This window comes from Danio aesculapii, chromosome 1, assembly GCF_903798145.1.
Source record: "Danio aesculapii chromosome 1, fDanAes4.1, whole genome shotgun sequence".
NCBI classification, from domain to species: domain Eukaryota; kingdom Metazoa; phylum Chordata; class Actinopteri; order Cypriniformes; family Danionidae; genus Danio; species Danio aesculapii.
The window spans coordinates 49,025,888-49,048,454 of record NC_079435.1 but is presented as its reverse complement, the minus strand read 5'-3'; the positions used below and the strand labels follow the sequence as shown (position 1 = coordinate 49,048,454).

Below are 22,567 nucleotides of genomic sequence, written 5' to 3'. Positions count from 1 at the left end.
GGACGAAATATAATGATCAGTGGTGGAAAGAGTACTGACAAATCATAATGAAGTAAAAGTACTATTACTTGCCTAAAATGTAGTCCAAATAGAGTAAAAGTATCTGTTGTAAATATTACTCAAAGAGTAAAAAGTAGCCCTTTTCAAGTACTCAAGAGTAGTGAGTATTACCCTGTAAAAAGCTGAAGGGTTTACATGTAATTGTGGATGTGTGTAAACGTAACATTCTGTAGTGCATTTAGTTATTGCCCAGGCAACACACAACATCATAAGACATTAATATTAGGTTAGATTTAGGTTGTGACGTCAGGTGACCAAAATTCTATGTCTAGCCAGCATCTAAGGACAATGTTATTTTGATGTCCAGTAACGACATCAAACGATGTTGATAATTGGTTGATTTTAGATTGTGTTGGAAAGTCACCAAAATCCAACATCAAGCCAACATCTTAAACCAACGTCATTTTGATGTAAAATACTGACATTTGTTCATCAGGTACGGCAACCAAAATCCAACATCTGATAGACGTCATAGTGGTAACGTCCAAACAACTTCAAGCTGTCATTAGATGTTGATATTTGGTTGATTTTGAGTTGGACGTCAACCCGATTTTTAATTCCAAATAAAATGCAACGTCCCCACGATGTTGGGGTACAACTTTAATCTGACATCAAGTTGACGTCTTGTGACATCTTCATTATGATGTGATTTACCTTCTTGGTTGGACAGGAATCACATGACTGATTTTTCTAATCACCAAAGACAATAAAAAATTTAAGTAGTGGCAGCAGGTTGAAGGAAAGTAGTGAAGTAAAGTACCAATACAGCACTAAAATGCACTCAAGGGAAAGTTAAAGTACACAATTTTAAAACTACTTAATAAATTACAATTTCTGAGAAAAACTACTCGATTACAGCAATCTGAATATTTGTAATTGGTTACTTTACATCATGATTTATTTTATTTATTATTTTGCACATTTTGAAGTTTGTCTTGTTTCTCATGTTATGTTGACGCCCTTTCTTATCAACTTTCAGATAGCCAAGTTTTACCTGCTGGTAAGTATTGGGTTATAAATAGATTTATTGTTTTTTTGTTGCAAATCACTTCTTGTACAGTTTTTATAATTAAGTTAAACCTGTTTACGAGGAAGCTAAGTCTGTTGATAGTCAAACCAGGCCTGCGTATCAAGTTGCAAATTTTAGTGTCGTGTCACTGACTTTGAGGTCACATGGACAATGTGAAACATTCATTCATTTTCCTTTGGCTTAATTGCCACAGTGGAATGAACTGAAATAGCATATGTTTTACACAGCAGATGCCCTTCTAGCTGCAACCCAGCACTCGGAAACACCCATACACACTCATTCACACACACTCATTCACTACACACTCATTCAATTCACCTATACCTTTGGACTGTGGAAGAAACCGGAGCACTTGAAGGAAACACGCCAACACGGGAGGAGAACATGCAAACTCCACACAGAAAACGCTAACTGACCCAGTCGGGACTCGAACCAGCGACCTATTTGCTGCGAGGTGACAGTGCTAACCACTGAGCAACCAATGTGTGAAACAGACATACGATATCTTATTCTGCAAATTATTACATCACATCTCTAATTGGACGACTGTAAAATTGGATTGCTTCAGAAAGTTAAAATTGTAGATTTATTTTAAAGACACAGATATTACTTTGGCCTAAATGTTAATAAAGATTGTAGTAATAGTTTTAATCAGCATAGTTTGAAAGTTTTTATACTTTTTTGTCATTTGTATTATGTCAATGAAGTTTTTTACTGTATGAGGTAAATGAAAATGTGTAAGATTTCCTTGGAAACTAGCTGACAAAGAGGAAGTTATCACTGACTGACTTCTGATTGGACAGTTTTTGTCTCATCAACAGCGCCCTCATGTGTTGATTTCATTGATTAGGATTCCCAGAAAATACTGTCATCAATCCTTATAGAATAGAATAGAATAGAATAGAATAGAATAGAATAGATCAAAATAAAGTAGGTCAAAATAGAATAGAATAGAATGGAATAGAATAGAATAGAGTAGATCAAAATAAAATAGGTCAAAATAGAATAGAATAGAGTAGAATAGAATAGAATAGAATAGAATAGAATAGAGTAGAGTAGAGTAGAGTAGATCAAAATAAAATAGATCAAAATAGAATAGAATAGAACAAAATAGAATAATCAAAATAGAATTGAATGCCTTTTATTGTCACTGTACACATATACAATGTACATATACATGTGCGATGAGATTAAGTGCATCTCACTACTCAATGCAAACATGTAATATAGTGGTCTCCTGTTATTCGCACTTCATCTTTATCATAAGTTCATATTTTGTTTTTATATATGCTTATGTTATGATTATAAATGATGTGACATTTAATTAGATTTTCTGATCATTTCTGATTATTTTCCATTACATAATTCTGATCACTTCTCTGGATTAACCAATTTGTGCATCTGCAAAATAATTCAGAGATTTAACAACATAAGCAGTAAAATTTAATCTCTAGCCATTATTGAAATCTGAAATTTGCACAGGATGACTCAAATAGGGGAGCACTCCCACACAAAATTATAATTTACAGTAAATATAGCGTTTTTTTGACCATGGCATTACAATGTTCAGTATTTACATCACTGTTAATAAATGCTACAGCATAGAATAGTGCTAATTATAGTCTAGTGAACAGCTAAACTGTAACAAATAATATACTTTTGTTTTTAACCGTAAGCCTAAACTAAAAATATACTGTAGTAAAAAGAATACTGTTGTTGTAGAAAACTACAGTACTGGCTAATTTGTTCATATTACTGTAATTACCACTTTAGATAAATTAAAATTTGGTTCAAAACACCAGTATCTACTATAAATTATAACTTAGGGCTGTAGCCTAAATCCAAACTCATTTGAGTAACGCTAGGCCTAAATATTTGAGTAAATTAGTTACTTTTCAGATGATTTCAGATATTAGCAACTTACTCGCTTGACCTCACAAAAATAAACCATGATTTTTTATGCAAACAAACATATACAAACAAATGTATTGTATTAGTTGTATGTAACCACAAATTTACCATGGCTTTGCAATAATAACCAATGTTTAATCATGAAGTAACACTGGCCAACTACTTCAGGTTATAATGTTTATCTTCATAAGGGTCTTTACCCTTTTTTGCCTTTCAAAAACATAACAGGTGACGTGGTGGCGCAGTGGGTGGTATGTTTGCCTCACAGCAAGAAGGTCACTGGTTTGAGCCTTGGTTGGGTCAGTTGGCATTTCTGTGTGGAGCTTACATGTTCTCCCCGTGTTCGCATGGGTTTCCTCTGGGTGTTCCGGTTTCCCCCACAAGTCCAAAGACATGGTACATGTGAATTGGGTATGCTAAAATTGACCATAGTGTATGAGTGTGTGTGAACGAGTGTGTATGGATGTTTCCCATTGATGGGTTATGGATGGAAGGCATCCGCTGTGTAAAACATATGCTGGATAAGTTGGCGGTTCATTCAGCTGTGCGGACCCAATAATAAAGGACTAAGCCGAAAAGAAATGAATGAATGAAACTCAATTCTCAAAACTCAAACTCAATTCCAACGTAATCTTCGCAAACTGACTGAGAATGTCAGACATACAATCAATCAAATGTTGGATGACCGTTGACCAGGCTGGGAGATGACTAGCCTAAAACCAGCTTAGCCAGGCTGGGAGCCCAGCCAAAACCAGCTATGTCCAGCTTAAACCAGGTTGGTCAAGGGTTTTAGCTGGTCATTTTCCATCCTGACCAGCTATGACCAGGCTTGAAATGGCTGGAAACCAGCCTGGAAATGGCTGGAAAAAAAAAAAAACTAAATCAGTTAAAACCAGCTAACAAGCCTAGGCTGGTTTAAGCTGTTTTTTTGTTTGTTTTCAGTATTAGGAAATAATCAACATACCGTGCAGACATCAAACAGAAACTTTGTTAGGGGTTAAATAAAACCATAATCTGAAAAAACCCATCAGGCCATAATTTTTATAGGTGGCTAAGATGAATGAAGAATTTGAGGAAAATAAGTAAAGAATTTGCAGTCAATTTTGTTGTGCAAAATCACATGTCTCCAGACCCAACAAATAGAAGCAAACGTATTTTCCTGCTAAGTTACACTTTGTAGTCAGTTTGTTTCTGCTACATTAAAACAGAAGTAATGTCGCCATCTATAGGATATTAAGTTTCTGTTTTGATCTGAGGTCAAGAAGAACTGATGGCACTGATTTTTTTCTGGGATCGCATCTAGCAACTTCGACACTGGTATTGAATCGTATAGAACTTAATTAAATTACCATCAAGATAATCATGCTGCCTAGTTTGGAACGTGGTGATCGACCAACTCACTAACTTGACTAAATCTAAAGTCGTTTCGTTAGTTGAATTCCGCCATTTTGTTCTGTTGATGTCTGTAAAGCTATTTTTGGCGCAATCTGTAGGTTTTTATTAAACGAGCTGGCTAACATGTTTTGGTTCGTCTGCGAGTTTATAATTAGTACGAGTTAAATATAATTAAAGCGACAGTGAAAAATCATTTACTCACCCTAGGTTGTGCCAAACCCTACATTTATTTGTTCTGCTGAACACCAAGGAGGGAGTTGGAAGAATGTCAGTAACACAAACATATCTCACCCTTTAACTGCCATAACATCCTAGGGTGATAAGATCTGTACTAGAATTGTTAACTTGTAATTGTTATTTTCACTGTACTTTAGTTCAAGGATGTTTTTTTTTAGAAGGATACTTTTTACACATGTCAGAAGGTTACTTATCAGGTAAAAAAGTGAAGTCTAAGTCATCTGTTGTAGTTGAACAGCAGGCCTTATCTGTGTTTGGACTCCTATTACACAGTAACAGTACAGTCAATAAAACACACCGGCACATCTCTCTTCAGTAGTGAGTGGCCTAAGTCAAAGGTCGTGCAGTCATGTGACTAGATATATCCATATCCTCATTCATGAAGTGAAAGCTGTACTTCATGTCAGTATATTGGAGCTCACGTTGTTATGAAGCACATCAAACTTAGGGCCTAACAGGTGTTTGTGTTCACTGAACGGGAGTCATCAGATACCTCAGAAATCATGTGAGTTACTTCTGCTTTTAATACTGCTTTTCGAAGAAACAGAGAATATATGACACTATACTTGAGAATATTAATAATATAGTAGTAGTAGTAATATATGATGCTAACATATGATAATGATTTAGTATTGAGATGTTTATAATCTTGTTTATAATACATTCAATATTTATTTTAAATTTAAAGTACTTCTGTTGTGTATTTTGGTTGTTTCCTTAGTGTTTCGTTAATAAATCCATCTATAGTGTTTATTAATTTCGTTATTTTACTATGACACATTGAAAATCACATGTAAAATGTTTATTTAACAAATAGCTGAATAATTTTTTATTACTGTTTTAATTTGATTTTTAGTTTTAAACATATTCCTAACTAACCCAAAATTTTCAGAAAGGAACCTAGAACACAACTATCTTTACAAAAGAAGTAAAAATGGCTAGTTCCAAATACAGTTGTGTTACAAGTGAGTTACATTCTCTGAGGCAATATTTATTATTTATTATACAAGATATTGATATTACACAAATGAATAAAAATTAATTATTTAAAATAAGCTGATTGTTAATGCTTAAGAATTTAATAAATATTATAAAATGGGGAGAATTGGGTTTTTAATGCAAACAAAGATCTTCGTAATGTCGCAATAATAAATTGGGGCATTTTTTTTCTGTTGATTAAGGGAAGTGTTTTTAGGTTAATAGTGTGTAATAAATCTTATCTGTTGATATTCAGATAGATAATGTTTTGAGGACACAATGACTTATATAATAACAGTAAAACAATGAGAACTGTCCCTAAAATAATGTTACTTTTGTTTTAATAAGTTGGTTAGTTTATGTATTGATGCTAATTTAACAGAATGTATCACTGTTTTCATTTAGCTTTGGTTTTATTTATGCTATATTAATGCTGTTCAGTCGCAGTCTCTGTTTTTCAGTCTTTTCGGATTTAGTTTTTCTTTCTCATCTCCTTTCTTGTATAGGGTGGAATGTCAGAATGGGATTTCAGTGGATTTATTCCTTCATTGCACTCTTGTTCCTTCTGTGAGTAATGACTTTTTCTCCAAAAAATGCTCTTTCACCTCAGAAAAACATGCAACTCTTTCTCGAGAAGAGGAGGGAAGTGATGCTTCACTATTAAAGGGGTTCTGTTGTGCTTTTTTACAACTTCAACTTCCTTTAGTGTATAATGTTGCAGTTTTGAGCCTAAAAACAGATCTGCAAAGTTACAAAATTCAAACCCAAAACATCCCAATACTGTATTGTTTACAGTACTGTGCTACGATACACCACAGGTTACAGTACACTGTAAAACCCAACAGTCAATCTTTATCAATGAAATGAGTGTAGTTAACTCAAAATTTACTGAAAGTTAATTCTACTCATTTGAGTTTTGAACTTGAAGTTAATGTGTTAATTAAATACCTCATTACTTTAACTTAAATGGAGTAAGTTTACAGTAAACATATACAGGTAGATTAATTTTTTAACCTCAAATGGTTTGTAGCAATCAGATTCCTCAAATGATTTGAGTTGCCTTAACTTATTGGGTTTTACAGTACTCAGTTGATTTGAGTTCTCTTCATTTATTGGGTTTTACTCTGCTCAAATTGCTTCATTTACTCAAATGGATTAAGTTCACAGTACTCATTTGGATTCGTTTTTGAACTTAAATGGTTTGTTACAATCGGTTTCCTCAAATGGTTTGAGTTACCTTAACTTTTGGGTTTTACAGTGTAGTAAAAACTATTGTATACTACAGTATTTATTAAAATTTCCTGTTCACTATAGTTAACACTACAGTATGCTGTAGCACTCATTAGCAAAGTTGTTGTAAATACGAAAATAGTGTTATAACTGTAGTAGCCTATGGTTCAAGAACACTATGGTATGATTTACTATAAATTAATATAGTATTTTTCACATGGACTGTTTGAAATCATTGTGTAGCTCACTTTGTTTCCCCTGCTTTATCAGTATTGATACATCCTTACACGTCCACATTTGTAATATGGTTGTATAATTTTCTCTGTTTCAGGTCTTCATTATGTTTCTGCTCTCATTAGTACAGCGGCGAGCGAGGGCTCAGCCTTTTGAGGACCGCTTTCCATATCTCAAGGGTAGATTCGGCATTGTGGTGTGAGTTATCTTTAAACAAAATCTGTAGTTGTACATTTTATATCCATCTTTGCTTTCAATTGCTTTTTTGTATGTTACTTTGCAGGCCATTAGACTTCATTGGCAGTCTAAGTAACCGATGGTCTTACGGTTTTGCATTTGGTGCCATTGCTCCCAGCGTGATTCAGCTCTTCTCTGAGTCCTACGCACCATTTTATGTGCCTAATTGGGCTAAAGGTAGTTTATCTGTGCTGGTAATAAGTTTATCATATTTTCTACAGATGCACTCCTCTACAAAATCATCCCAACTACATTATTAATTATTTCCACATAGAGCTATTCAAGTTTTTGGGTGAAAATCTCAATATATAAATCACATAAAATAAAATAAATTGCAATGTATGTTTTTTCCCCCAATATCGTGCAGCCCTACTTAAAATTGATCTGAATTTGTGTCTCTTTCAGCCATTGTGTACTTGATAGGAGCGATAGAAGTTGGTGTGGCCTACATGCCGTTCTTTGCTTGTCTTTCAACACCACACCGAGTGCTAGGAGGGGTTTTAGGTCTTCTCTACACACTCATGTGGTACATAAATTACTCCAAAACCTTTAGTCATCTGTCTAATTCTCTGTTTGCTTCTTAGTAATACTGCTGTAAAAGTATACAGTATGTGTGTTGTTGAACTGACTGTGTTGATCTGTGTGTTTTGCAGGCTCATTGTGAGACTGTATGACACGATAAGCTGTCCTGCTGGAAAGGTTAGTGAGTAAGATTAATAATTAACTTTATTAATTATTTACTTAATGATTTTCATGTTAAAATTAGGTGTAATTCCCTCAGTGTTTTAAGCATGCATTAACTGTCCATAATATAATATAATATATATAATATAATATAATATAATATAATATAATATAATATAATATAATATAATATAATATAATATAATATAATATAAAATAATATAATATAATATAAATATAATATAATATAATATAATATAATATGATATAATATAATATAATATAATATAATTATATAATATAATATATATATATAGGTTGCAGCTGGAAGGGCATCCGCTGCGTAAAACATATGCTGGATAAGTTGGCGGTTCATTCTGCTTGTGGCAACCCCAGATTAATAAAGGGACTAAGCCAAAAAGAAAATGAATGAATGAATAATATAATATAAGATATATAATATAATATAATATAATATAATATAATATAATATAATATAATATAATAATATAATATATGATATGATATGATATGATATGGTATGGTATGATATGATATGATATGATATGATATGATATGATATGGTATGGTATGGTATGTATGGTATGATATATGATATGATATGATATGATATGATATGATATGATATGATATGGTATGGTATGGTATGGTATGGTATGGTATGGTATGGTATGGTATGGTATGGTATGATATGATATGGTATGGTATGGTATGATATGTATGGTATGGTATGGTATGGTATGGTATGGTATGATATATGATATGATATGATATGATATGATATGATATGGTATGATATGATATGGTATGGTATGGTATGATATGATATGATATGATATGATATGATATGATATGATATGATATGATATGAATATGATATGATATGGTATGATATGATATGACATAATAGTTCAGACAGTAGATGACAACAGTATTTAAATTTTTTTTTCTGATTGCAGATTTAGGTCCTTATGAGAAACCAATCATCCTGTGGCCGTTCTACCTGTGTCTGTTTTTCCTGCTGGGACGGTTTGTTTACATCATTGTGAAGGCAGTAAGAATCCATCTGAAGCTACAAGCCGATGAGGTCAGATCATGGAGCAGTCTATTCTCATTTTTAATTTTTACAATTCACATTTTTTCCCAATTTTCAAATATGGTTCAGTAATTAAAAGAGTGCATTTTAACATTCCAACTTAAATAACAATACAGAAATGAAGCATTACTAAATTAACATAGGTTTTTTATTTTAACACTCAAATTACTTTTTAAATCTTTTGAAATACTCTCAGAAATGATGGTACTGCTTTTCGAACATTCTTTTTGCATTGAGAGGCACCTTTTTTGAATGATTTACTAATGGCTGCGAGCCTTTTGCACACTGTTTATGCGCCCTGTGCACCTTGCGTTTAACCACTCGCAGTTGAAAACAGTGAACTCTGAGTGGAAAAAGCATCACGTCAGTCACGTCTTTTTCATTCTCCAATCAAATAAAAGCAGAGGCGGGGTTTCCGTTGAGATGACTGCAGTGTTTGTGTTGTCAAGATGACTACAGGAAATTTTGAAGATAGAGGAGAGACTAATGATACTGTTTTGAGTTATCAAGAGCTGTATTGAATGACTCACAAATCTTGAATATCACAATATTATTTAATATTAAAATTATAACAATATCAGCAGCAACACTCACGCACAAAACACTGCTGATTCAGTCGTTGCCTAGCAACATAAAAAGTGCGCTGCACTTCTTTTTTCTCGTCAACAAAAAAGGCACTGTGGTGCGCCTTGCATTTTCAAAACGGAAAAGCGTGTTCAGTGTGATCGGCCCCTAATGAGACCACAGTGTTCACTTGTGCATCCTAAAAATGTTATTTTTATAACATTTTATAACACATTCATAATGCCTCTTACTTGCTGACATTATTTTCAGCAAATACAGCTAGAAAACTCTAATGACAGACGGCTGCTTCTCACTCAGGGCTGTTTATGCTTATGAGGGAGTGATTGTCACTAATGAATGGGACTTTCTCCCTCTGATGGCATGTACAAATAAAAAATGTTATTCACAGTGTTTCTGCTGACTCTTTTTATGAACTGTGATTAAAAAAATAGATTAAATACATTTTTACCACTAGAGGCTGGCTATATTCACTTAGTGTTGCTACACATCTGCGTTTTAGCCACTTACAAAAGTCCCCTTTTGTTTGTAACTAGAGAATCCATATTGATACTTTAAAGCTACCTTAATCCTTATGTTTCACTCTAAGAAAGTTTTTGACCAGTTATTTTGGTTAAATTGTGTTTAACCAGATAAAATGTAACATGAAATTACACAGATTATTAACATTTAATATTCAGGTATCCTGCAGAATTACTAGTAAAATATTATGTACTGTCATCTAGTCAAAATTATTTATTAAAACTATTATGTTTAAAAACGTATTAAAAAAAAAATCTTCTCTCCATTATTGAACAGCACTTGGGTAATAGTTGAAAAAGAGTTTTAATAGTTATTAATTTTACTTCTGCATATTTATAAATTAACTTACTTCTCTGATAAACAGAATGAAGAGGATCTCCATTCCCATCAGTTCAGATATGTACAAACTCTACTGAGACGTCCTCCTGAAAGGTACACTTTCACCCAATATGAACACACATTAACTACCGCTGTATGTATTCACAGACATTTTGTACTGCTACTCTATTATCCTTTAGCCCACAACCGAAGAGTTGGTTCAGAAGAAAAGTGTACGACTGGGATCCATACTTTAAATTCCCTAACAGAATGATTGGCACATCCATTATCTCCTTTATTGGCTTGTACATGGTAAGTTGGCTCTCAATATTTTAAGATTTTGGATTGCAATAACTTAACACAAAGCCATTCAGGTGTGTTGTGTGTATGTAGATGACACTAGCAGACTACAGATTGAGCGAGTACACCTTTGACAAACTGGACTCTTTGAAGGACTCACTTGAACAGATAGCATTGTCCTGCAATCAGACTGAGAGTGTGTTCACATACCTCATTCCCAGCATCAATGAGTTCAGCATTGTTGCACGAAGTAAGATGTGGTCTTCTTTTTATAGTCTATTTTATTTTATTTTATTTTTTTATTTTATTTTATTTTATTTTATTTTATTTTATTTTATTTTATTTTATTTTATTTTATTTTAAAGTTTCTTCAGTTGCAAAACTTAGTCCAAAGTCTAGTCTTTGTCCAAAGACATGCGCTATAGGTGAATTGAATAAACTAAATTGGCTGTAGTGTAGGTTTGCGCATGTGAGTGTATGGGTGTTTCCCAGTACTGGTGGTTCATTCTGCTGTGACGACCCCTGATGAATAAAAGGACTAAGTCGAAGGAAAATGAATGACTAATGTTCTCAGAATGTTATCTAAAATTTTCTTAGAACATTGCATCTAAATAATATAGATTTTCTAAAAAACGTTTCCCTAACGTTCCCAATATGTTATAAAAAGATTATTGTGGAAGGTTGTTTCAAAACAAAACGTTTTTTAGACAATATATTGACATTATTTTTGGTTATAATAACGTTACTCAAAAACATTCTTAAGTTATTTTTACGTTCTTTATAATATTTTAATGTTTTTCTATCAATCTTAGAAGAATGTCCCAAAAATATAATATTAAAATAATGTTGCATGCTAATACAGTATATGCACAATATTTAAGGAATGCTATGGAATGTTTTGAGAAAGTTCGCTATTATCTGGGTGACTTTAAAAAATATATATTAAAATGTAGGCCAAACCTTCGACTGGCTGGGATGGATGGATGGATGTTGAAAAATAAACTGGATGGATGGATGGATGAATATTGAAAAATAAATTATATGGATGGATGGACGGCTAGATGAATGGTTGGATGGATGGATTGATATTGAAAAATAAACTAGATAGATGGATGGATGGATGGATGGATGGATGGATATTGAAAAATAAACTAAATGGATGGGTGGATAAATATTGAAAAATAAACTTGGATGGTTGGTTGGTTGGTTGCATGGATGGATGGATGGATGATTGGTTGGTTGGTTGGTTGGTTGGTTGCATGGATGGATGGATGGATGGATGGATGGATAGATAGATGGATGTATGGATGGATGGATGGTTAGACGGTTGGTTGGATGGATGGATGGTTGGGTGGATGGATGGATGGTAGGATGAATGTTGGAAAATAAACTGAATGGATGGATGAATACATGATGGATTGTTGGTTGGATGAATGCATAAATGGTTGGATGGATGGTTGAATAGATGCATAAATGGTTGGATAGATGGATGGATGGATGGATATTGAAAAATAAACTAGATAGATGGATGGATGGATGGATGGATGGATATTGAAAAATAAACTAAATGGATGGGTGGATAAATATTGAAAAATAAACTTGGATGGATGGTTGGTTGGTTGGTTGCATGGATGGATGGATGGATGATTGGTTGGTTGGTTAGTTGGTTGGTTGCATGGATGGATGGATGGATGGATGGATGGATGGATAGATAGATGGATGTATGGATGGATGGATGGTTAGACGGTTGGTTGGATGGATGGATGGTTGGGTGGATGGATGGATGGTAGGATGAATGTTGGAAAATAAACTGAATGGATGGATGAATACATGATGGATTGTTGGTTGGATGAATGCATAAATGGTTGGATGGATGGTTGAATAGATGCATAAATGGTTGGATAGATGGATGGATGGATATTGAAAAATAAACTAAAAGGATAGGTGGATGGATATTGAAAAATAAACTAAATGCATGGATGGACAGTTGGTTGGACGGTTAGTTGGGTAGTTGGATGGATGTATGAATGGTTTAATGGATGGGTGGATGGATGGAGGGTTGGATGGATGGATATTGAAAAATAAACTAAATGCATGGATGAACAGTTGGTTAGACGGTTAGTTGGATGGATAGATGGATGGGTGGATGGATGGATGGATGGATGGATATATAGATAGATGGATGGATGAATGGGTGGATGGATGGATGGATGGATGGTATGTTGGATGGATGGATGGATGGATGGTAGGTTGGATGGATTGATGGATGGGTGGATGAATGGGTGGAGGGATGGATATTGAAAAATAAGATGGATGGATGGATGGATATATGGATGGCTGGTTGGTTGGATGGATATTGAAAAATAAAAATGTTTAAAACTGACAAGAGATTTAATATTTAATATTTTTCCAGGGTCTTGGTTGGCGACAACCATTTTTTCCACGCTGACATCTGTTACTTACACATTTCATGTGCTGGTATGTTACAGGTATGCTCACCTTAGCATTTTTTGTATAAATTCTTTCATAATTGCCATTAAATCATTAAAAGTGAGCTGCACATCTGACTGCAGGAAACATTTGAAGAGGTTGTGGAGGGGACAGAAGTCTTTTCTTCCAGAGAAGTTTCATAAGCCAAGTCCTGCAGTCAGTGTGGTGAGTAAAGATTTGAGTTTTCATCTCAGACTGAGGCTAACAACAACAAACAGTAGCATTTTAAAATAGGTTTGCAGATCATAATGCCAAATGCTTCTCTTCTCAGGCTGCCATAACAAGATATTCAGGCTGGCAGATTGCTTTCACTCTGTGGGGTATGTACTGTAAAACACCCCCAAATTCACACTATATTGTTCAGTTTCATGCTGTTGGAGGATTAGGTGAGGTCAGCTGATAGAGTTTATCATCTGTTCAGAGAGGTCATTAACTTCCCGGCCATCGTTTTGTGTTTGAGTGAAGTATTTGATGATGACATAATTGACTATATTGATTTTTTTTCCTCCAGGGTTTCTGATAGTTCACTTCGTACAGTTTCTGTTTGCCTTAATGTTTGTGTATGGAGTTGTTTTACCAATCCAGAAAGGACACATTCTCAGCTGGCTTGCCAATGTAGGCATCATTCTGTGAGTCCACTGAAGTTACCTCTTAACTAAATTGCTTTTTCAGAAGACATTTTTTAATATGACAGCATTATAACTTGAGTAGTCAAGTTTTTCTGTCATTTATTTCCATGACTGCAAAGCCAAGTTTTTATTCCAATCTTCGGTGCCACATGATCATTCAGAAATAATTTAGCTGATTTTAACATGTTAATCAATGTTTTTTCAACATTTAGTTTTTATTATTAATGTTGGAAGCAGTTGTGAAACAGTGATACATTTTAAACATGGTTTGATAAAGAAAATAAATATACAGTTGAAGTCAGAATTATTAGCCCCCCTGAATTATTAGCCCCCTGTTTATTTTTCCCCAATTTATGTTAAACAGAGAGAAGATTTTTTCAGCACATTTCTAAACATAATTTAAGACATTTTCAAGACACTTCTATACAGTTTAAAGTAACATTTTAAGGCTTAACTAGGTTAATTAACTTAACTAGGCAGGTTAGGGTAATTAGGCAAATCATTGTATAACAATGGTTTGTTCTGTAGACTATCGAAAAAGGGGCTAATAATTTTGACCTTAAAATGATTTTAAAAAATTTTAAACTGCTTTTATTTTAGCCGTAATAAAGAAAAAATATTATCAGACATACTGTGAAAATTTCCTTGCTCTGTTAAACATAATTTGGGAAATATTTAAAAAAGAAAAAAATCAAAGGGGGGCTAATAATTCTGACTTCAACTGTATATATATATATATATATATATATATGTGTGTGCTGGAAGCACATCCACTGCGTAAAACATGTGCTGGATAAGTTGAAGGTTCAGTCCGCTGTGGCGACTCCTGAATAATAAAGGGACTAAGCCGAAAAGAAAATGAATGAATATATGTATGTAGATATAGTGTGTCCACAGTCATATTGGCGTGATATTAAGACAATAAGCCTCTTTTTTAAAATTTCCTGACGTTAAAATAGGATCGAAATACTTCTCATTTTGAGGCCGACTGCAACATGACGTAGGAGTGAGGTTTCCCCGCCCACTGAATTGATTGGCAGCTGCATATTAACACGTCTCCAACATCTGAAAGGTGTAATAAATAATGTGATAGGTGTTTTGAGCTGAAACTTTACAGACACATTCTGGGGACACAAAAGACGTCTCTTAAATCTTGAAAAAGGGGTAAAATAGGTGCTAAATCTTAGGCCTTAAAAAGTCTTAAATCTACTGAAATGTTGTGTTGTAGGTCTAAAATCGTTTTAACAGGTCTTAATTTTAGTGTTAATTGGTTTTTCTTAATTTTATTATTATTGTAGACTGAAGTAATTGACCGCCATGTTTTGTTCCATTCTTGGAAAGGATTATAGGGTTTGTGAATGGATATATTTGAAAATAAATAAAAAAATATTCGAAAATTATAAAATCTTTTCTAACTGGGATATTCGTTTAGCCCTGTATAAGTCTAAAATGTAATTCTTAATGGCCTTAAAAATGTCTTTAAAAGTCTTAAATTTAACAGAAACTCTGTTTAACAGAGCAAGGAATTTTCCCACAGTATTTCCTGTAATATTGTTTCTTCTGGAGAAAGTCTTATTTGTTTTATTTCGGCTAGAATAAAAGCAATTCTTAATTTTTAAAATCATTTTAAGGTCAATATTATTAGCGCCCTTAAGCTATATATTTTTTGATTGTTTACAGAACAAACCATCATTATACAATGACCTGCCTAAATAACCTAGTTAAGCCTTTATATTGTACTTTAGGTGGAATACTTGTATCTTGAATAATATCTAGTAAAATATGAAAAGAAATCAGTTATTAGAAATTAATTATTAAAACTATTATGTTTAGAAATGTGTTGAAATTGGGGGAAACAGAAATTGGGGAAAAATAATCAAGTGGGCTAATAATTCAGGAGGGCTAACAATTCTGACTTCAACTGTTCAAGTCTTTACTGGCATTTTGAATGCATTCTTACTGAATGAAATATGAATTTATTCCCAATAATTATAATAATAATAATTCCACTTTTTTTATTAGTGTACTTTTTCATGCATTCAAACATTTTGACATATGGAGAACTAGTCTAATATTTATCTAGAACATGCATAAGTACCACTAACCTGTGTTGTTTTTTATGTATTTGCAGGTTGACAATATTTATAGTGATAGCTTTGGTGGTCCTGCAGATTATTTTGGTCCAAGTGTTTTTCCTGCAGGACAAACTCTCACCTGAAGACAAAGAAAAGCCCCTTGCGATAAACAATAGGTAATATGATTTCCACACCCACAAAAATATTTTAAATTCTTTAAATTTGACTGACGACTGGCTCAGTGGTTAGCACTAACTATTGTATATTCGTCGCTGGTTTGAGGCCCGGCTGGGTCAGTTGGCATTTTTGTGTGGAGTTTGCATGTTCTCCCCATGCTTGTGTGGGTTTCCTCTGGGTGATCCGGTTCCCCCACAGTCCAAAGACATGCGCTATAGGTGAATTGGATGAACTAAATTGGCCGTAGTGAATAAGTGTGTGTGTAAATGAGAGAGTGTATGGATATTTCCCAAAACTCTGTGCAGCCGGAAGGACATCCGCTGCGTAAAACAAATGCTGGAATAAATGGTGGTTCATTCCGCTGTGGCGACACCTGATAAATAAGGGACTAAGGGAAAATGAATGAATAAATATGAATTTAATCAGTCATAATGCTAAGGTGTTGTCTAAAGGGATTTCTAAAATGATTTGAGAGATAAAAAATATTAAACATAAAAAGCATTTCACTTTTTTTTTTCTAAAATGAACAATTTCTCTCTTCTTTTTCCACAGAAAAGCATTCCACAGCTTCAATTACTTTTTCTTCTTCTATAATGTGATTATGGGGTTGAGCAACTGCATTTTACGCCTTGTGAGCAGCTGCATTGTGGGAACATGGCTGGTGTCACGGATTGATAGGACCATCATGCAACGGGGCTATGAATCCATGGATCCAGGTAATGTATTCATGTATCCAATTTAACTGATAATTAGAATGTTAATTATCTTATAAATGATAATTTTAATTTAAATGTCATGATCCGATCTCGTTAAATAAATGTAATTTGAAATGTATTTATCAAGTGCATGATCATGACCTTTTGAATTATACAGTTGTTGAGATGAATGCACCAAAATCTAAGTACTGCATACTTCACCATTGAAATAAATTATCATTTTAAAATAACCTAATTAAGTATTTTCAATGAATTATTTTTACCTTTAATAATATAATTCTAATACAAGGATTTATGTAGTATTTTTGCTCAGTGGTTAATTTTCATTCTTTTCTTTTTTGTTGTGCAGGATACAGTACATGGATAGGAATGATTTTTGCTGATCATTACCACAGTAACCCAGTTATGGTGTCTTTCTGCCATCTGCTGCTTGGCAGAACACTGGAGAAAGGAGGACCTGCAGCGTCTTCCTATGCAACATTTAGCAATAACACAGGTAATAATAATAATGACAGATAAAAGACAGCACAGATGTCTTTAAATTGCCCCTATTATTCTTTTCTAGATATTACCTTTATTGTAGAGCATTATATAACAGTTTGTGAGAGGCTTGCAGATTTGTCTCTTCAAAAGAAGAACTGCCCCAAATGAGTGATCAGTTTTTTTCCAATCTTGCTTACTGCACAAAAATATGCAGGTTTTTAACAATTAATGCCAGCCTATATTTCTCATTAGCTCATTAGTTCACCCAAAAAATTTATTCTGTTATTCATTACTCACCTGGGTGGCACGGTGGTCCAGTGCTTTGTAAGAATGTTTCTGGTTCCCCCACAGTACAAAGACACCTTTAGATGGGTGAAACAAAATTAGTTGTAGTGTATGAATATGTTTGTATGAAAGAGTGTATGGGTGTTTCCCAGCACATGGGGTTCATGGGTTGTGGCAGGAAGGGTATCCGCCAGTAAAACATATGCGATAGTAATTTGTGTTGCATTCCAAGTAATTTGGCAACTCATGAAAGCAGGGACTAAAGCCATGGTCGGTCACACTAGAGTTTTAGCATGCAAAAGTCTGTCGTACGTTGCTGTGAAAAGGGGCAGGATAAAACAAGATGACGTGAAACTGATGAAATTTGATATTTCTGTACAGGGAGGTCACGTTTTAGTCTTCCATTGGTTTCATGTAATCACCTGATGTGAATTAGAAAGTCGGAGTTCCCCATGCTTAAACTGAAATGCAGCAACATGCGAAACTTGTTGCAAGAGCTTGCGTTCTGGTCTGCTACATTCGTATAGGTATGAACGGATGTCTATGGGACAAAAGTGCATTGTGACCTTGGTTTAAGCCAAAGGAAAGAAAAGGGGTCTGGATGCTGTTCCAATCTGAGCTGCATGCAATGCTTTTTAATGCCCACACTTAACCCCACCCCTAACCCTACCCCTCGCAGTGATGTCACTAGCTCTATTGAGTGCATTGTGTCTGACATTGCATCTCTAAGATATGCAGTCTCAGCTTGCAAATCCAAGTCTGCATTCAGATACTATTGACGGAAAGTGCGTGTGTGAACAAGTAGTAACTCATATACCTCATGTCATCCCCTGAGGCTTTCATTCATCTCAGAAAACATATTAAGAGAATTTAAATTAAATCTTAAAGCCAAATACTATAAAATTTACTTCATCTTTGTTTTCAGGGTGTGCGTTTACTATGAGCAATACAATGTCTGCGTACTATGTGAATATGTCATAATGCCCGTTGTAAATGTGTGATAGAAGACAAAGGTGAACAAGGTCATTTTTACAGATTTTTTTGGTTGTATCTGTGGAGTTCTCGGATTTCATATAAAATATTTTTATTTGTCTTCTGAGGATGAATTGAGGTCTCAGGGGATTGCAACAATGTGAGGGGGAGAATAACTATTAACAATAATAAGAACATTCTTTTAGGGTGAACTTACTCTTTGACGATGTCTACTTTGACTTTGTTTCCCCAATTAAGAGTTAATTTCATTTATACTAAGGGGCTGTTGAATAATTTACTCTGATTGGCTGTTGAACGTTCTAAGGTGTGCAATCATTTTCAGGGAACCGCACTGCGGCGAATGATTTCAGTGCCGACAGTCAAAATTCAGATCAAAACAAAGAGGATGAGCTTCGTAAGAAACTAGTGCTACACACAGGTACTACTGCTAAAAACTACAAGACTAAAACCTGACAAATGTCCTTAAAACATCTGAACAGTGTCTTTAGGTGTGGTAACCATAGTGTAAGCAGAATAAATGACTCCAGTCCATTGAATTATGAAAAAATAACATCCTCAGTAACCCGAGGTGTGCATTATTTCTGCACAGCCTGTCATTTGTGTCAAGAAGATGCTGTTTTTCGGAAGCAGATCAACTCTGCAAATACTTCCAATGGATGAGGATTCTGAAACTGAAAATCAATGTCAATATGTAATGTAATGGGCATCTTGTTTTTGACAGAAACCAGACCTGGCCATCTGACAATCTACAAATCAGTAGAGTGCTTTAGAGAGAGCAAAACCTTTAGCAAACCATTTGAAAAGAGATGATGCTGCAGTGTATGATAGATCTCTAAACCAGCATTAGGCACCTTTGAATTGATATATACGAGGCGCTTTATTAACCCTATATCAGGTAGAGAAGCATTCAGTATATGGTAACGTCATTGACATTGAATACAATATATTTGTTTTAATGCAATAACATTTCAAAAGTCTTGTAATAACCCCCAGTAACACAGTTTTCATGCTTTATTAACCCTTTATCAGGTGGAGAACCATACAGTATATGGTAACTTCATTGACATTGAATACAATATACTGTTAGGTCCATTAATATTTGGACATCGACACCATTCTAACATTTTTGGCTCTATACACCAACACAATTGATTTGAAATGAAATGGGATGTGCATTAACTGCAGACAGCTTTAATTTGAGGGTATTTACATCCAAATCAGGTGAACGGTGTAGGAATTACAACAGTTTGCATATGGGCCTCCCACTTGTTAAGAGTCCAAAAGTAATTGGACAATTGGCTTCTAAGCTGTTCCATGGCCAGGTGTGTGTGTTATTCCCTCATTATCCCAATTACAATGAGCAGATAAATAGTCCAGGGTTCACTACAAGATGTAAATCATTGGTGAGCCTAAAAACAGGAAGGCCAGATTAAAGTTCTCAAAAGCCTTCACAGTGCTGGAACAACATCCTATAGACAGATGAGATCAAGACCAACTTGTACCAGAGTGATGGGAAGGGAAGAGTATGGAGAAGGAAACTAACTGCTCATGATCCTAAGCAGTGAAGCATGGTGGTAGTAGTGACATGGCGTGGGCATGTATGACTGTAATTGAAATTTGTTCTCTTGTATTTATTGATGATGTGACTGCTGACAAAATTCAGTAGGATGAATTCTGAAGTGTTTCAGGTAATATTTCTGCTCATATTCAGCCAATACTTCAGAACTCATTGGACAGTGCTTCACAGTGTAGATGGAGAATGACTCAAAGCATACCGCAAAAGCAACCAGAGTTTTTGAAGGGAAAGAAGTGGAATGTTATGCAATGGCCAAGTCAATCACCTGAGCTGAATCCAATTGAGCATGCATTTCACTTGCTGAAGACAAAACTCAAGGGAAAATGCCCCTAACAACAAGCAGGAACTGAAGACAGTGGCTGTAGAGGCCTGGCAGAGCACCACCAGGAATGAAAGCACAGTGTCTGGTGACGTCTGTGCGTTCCAGACTTCAGGCAGTAATTGACTGCAAAGTATTTGCAACCAAGTATTAAAACGTGAAAGTTTGATTTTTGATTATTATTCTGTCCAATTACTTTTGGACCCTTAACAAGTGGGAGGCACATATGCAAACTGTTGTAATTCCTACACCGTTCACCTGATTTGGATGTAAATACCCTCAAATTAAAGCTGACACCTTGTTTGTTTCATTTCAAATCGATTGGTGTTGGTGTATAGCGCCAAAAATGTTAGAATTGTGTGGATGGATGTCAAAATATTTATGGACCTAACTGTATATTTTTAATGTAATAACCCCCAAGTTACAGTTTTCACGGTTTATTGACCCTTTATCAGGTGAAGAACCATACAGTATATGGTAACTTCATTGACACTAAATACAATAAATATTTTTTAATGCAATAACATTTCAAAAATCTTTTAATCACCCAGAGTAACAGTGTTTTAATGATTATTTCAATGAGTGCCCTAAAAAGGGTTAACAGAAGTCTGTTTTTCTGTGTGTTGGTTTAACAGGGTGTTCAGTAGGGGGCAGAGTACGCCTGCGCTGGCTTGTCCTTACAACACTGCTGAGGAATCCTTCACTCATCCTGCTGAGAAAGACAAAGAAACTGCCACAGACCGACAGTCCTGACCCGCTCCTCTTGGCCCGAGCCATCACCTCACAGGCTCAACAAGCAGATGCAGTCTGTAACAAAACTGCTGAGACAGAACCAGCACCGCTAGACATCTGAAAGAGCTGAAGCGTGAACTGGATCTTGGAGAGCAAGAGTATCAGGGTTTCTCTCTGTGTAGAGACACTGTGTAGAGAGAGCTTTTTGTCTCCTTTTTGAGGGTCATTGATATACTATTGCACTACGTTTGGAGATGTAGACGTTTTGTTTTTGTACAAAGGGTGAAAATGGTTGATGGATTTTCTGGATGCTAATTTTTTTGTTCAATAAAATGCTCTTGAGAATGAGAATCTACTTTAATGTGCAACTATGCTCATCAAGCCGTTAAAAAGTCATCAGACAATTGAACTCAGACAAGTCTGCATTTGGAGATGCGCCGGATTCTTGTCATGAGCTTCTAATTATCCTTTTATATTTCTTTTGTTTGTATTTTGTAATACAAAATGCACTCTTAAAATAAAGGGGTTTTAATGGCATTTTACATCTGTGGAATCCACAAATATTTTAGTATTGGGGGAAAGGTGTGTTTTTGATTATGCAATTGTTTTCACACTCTTTTGTACGTCTGTATTTGATGTTACCATAATTATAATTCAGTTATTTGAAATAAAGAAAGATAGGCCCATGTCTCTGAAAGGATTTGGTCAAATCATCTGTAATATCTTTGTCTGATTTGTTTCTTCTATTCTTTTTATAATTTGATAATTTAGGATGGTATGGTTGTCATATAACCAGAGATGGGTATAACTCATAACTACTAGCTACTGGGTATAATTTCTGTATTGTTATTATATTTACTGGGACACAATAATGCTATGCATTGCATTGATATTCATTACAATTAGTAAAGTCAATATAGTTTAGTTACTTGCATTACAAATAAAGTGTTAAGAAGAAAAAAATAGTTACATTAATAGTTAAATTAAAATACGTTCCTACTCTCATCTACGGTCATGAGCTTTGGGTCATGACCGAAAGGACATGATCTCAGATACAAGCGGCCAAAATAAGTTCGCTTTGCAGGGTGGAAGGGTGCACTCTTGTAGATAGGGTGAGGAGCTCTGTCACCTTGGAGGAGCTCGGAGTAGAGCCGCTGCCGCTCCACATCGAGAGAAGTCAGCTGAGGTGGCTCGAGCATCTGTTTTGGATGCCTCCTGGACGCCTACCTAGGGAGGTGTTCCAGGCATGTCCCACCG

The 22,567-nt window shown here is 34.8% G+C and overlaps 1 protein-coding gene across 2 annotated transcripts; it reads left to right on the top strand.

Moving 5' to 3' along the window:
• Positions 1-5,103: 5,103 nt before the first annotated feature.
• On the top strand, positions 5,104-22,023 carry stra6l (STRA6-like). 2 transcript variants are annotated; one of them, XM_056461838.1, is made up of 18 exons: positions 5,104-5,138; positions 6,118-6,178; positions 7,173-7,273; positions 7,359-7,489; positions 7,718-7,838; positions 7,966-8,015; positions 8,977-9,104; positions 10,582-10,649; positions 10,736-10,847; positions 10,929-11,085; positions 13,249-13,324; positions 13,409-13,490; positions 13,597-13,645; positions 13,837-13,954; positions 16,086-16,205; positions 16,759-16,922; positions 17,272-17,418; positions 21,214-22,023. In XM_056461838.1, coding segments are annotated over exons 1-18 (1,905 nt in total). In that variant the 5' UTR covers positions 5,104-5,136; the 3' UTR covers positions 21,432-22,023. The 2 variants fall into 2 exon arrangements, with proteins under 2 accessions (XP_056317813.1, XP_056317802.1); XM_056461827.1 differs by lacking the exons at positions 5,104-5,138; positions 6,118-6,178; positions 7,173-7,273; ... (1 more) ...; positions 7,718-7,838; positions 7,966-8,015 and adding an exon at positions 19,006-19,101 and having other exon boundaries at positions 8,910-9,104.
• Positions 22,024-22,567: the final 544 nt, after the last annotated feature.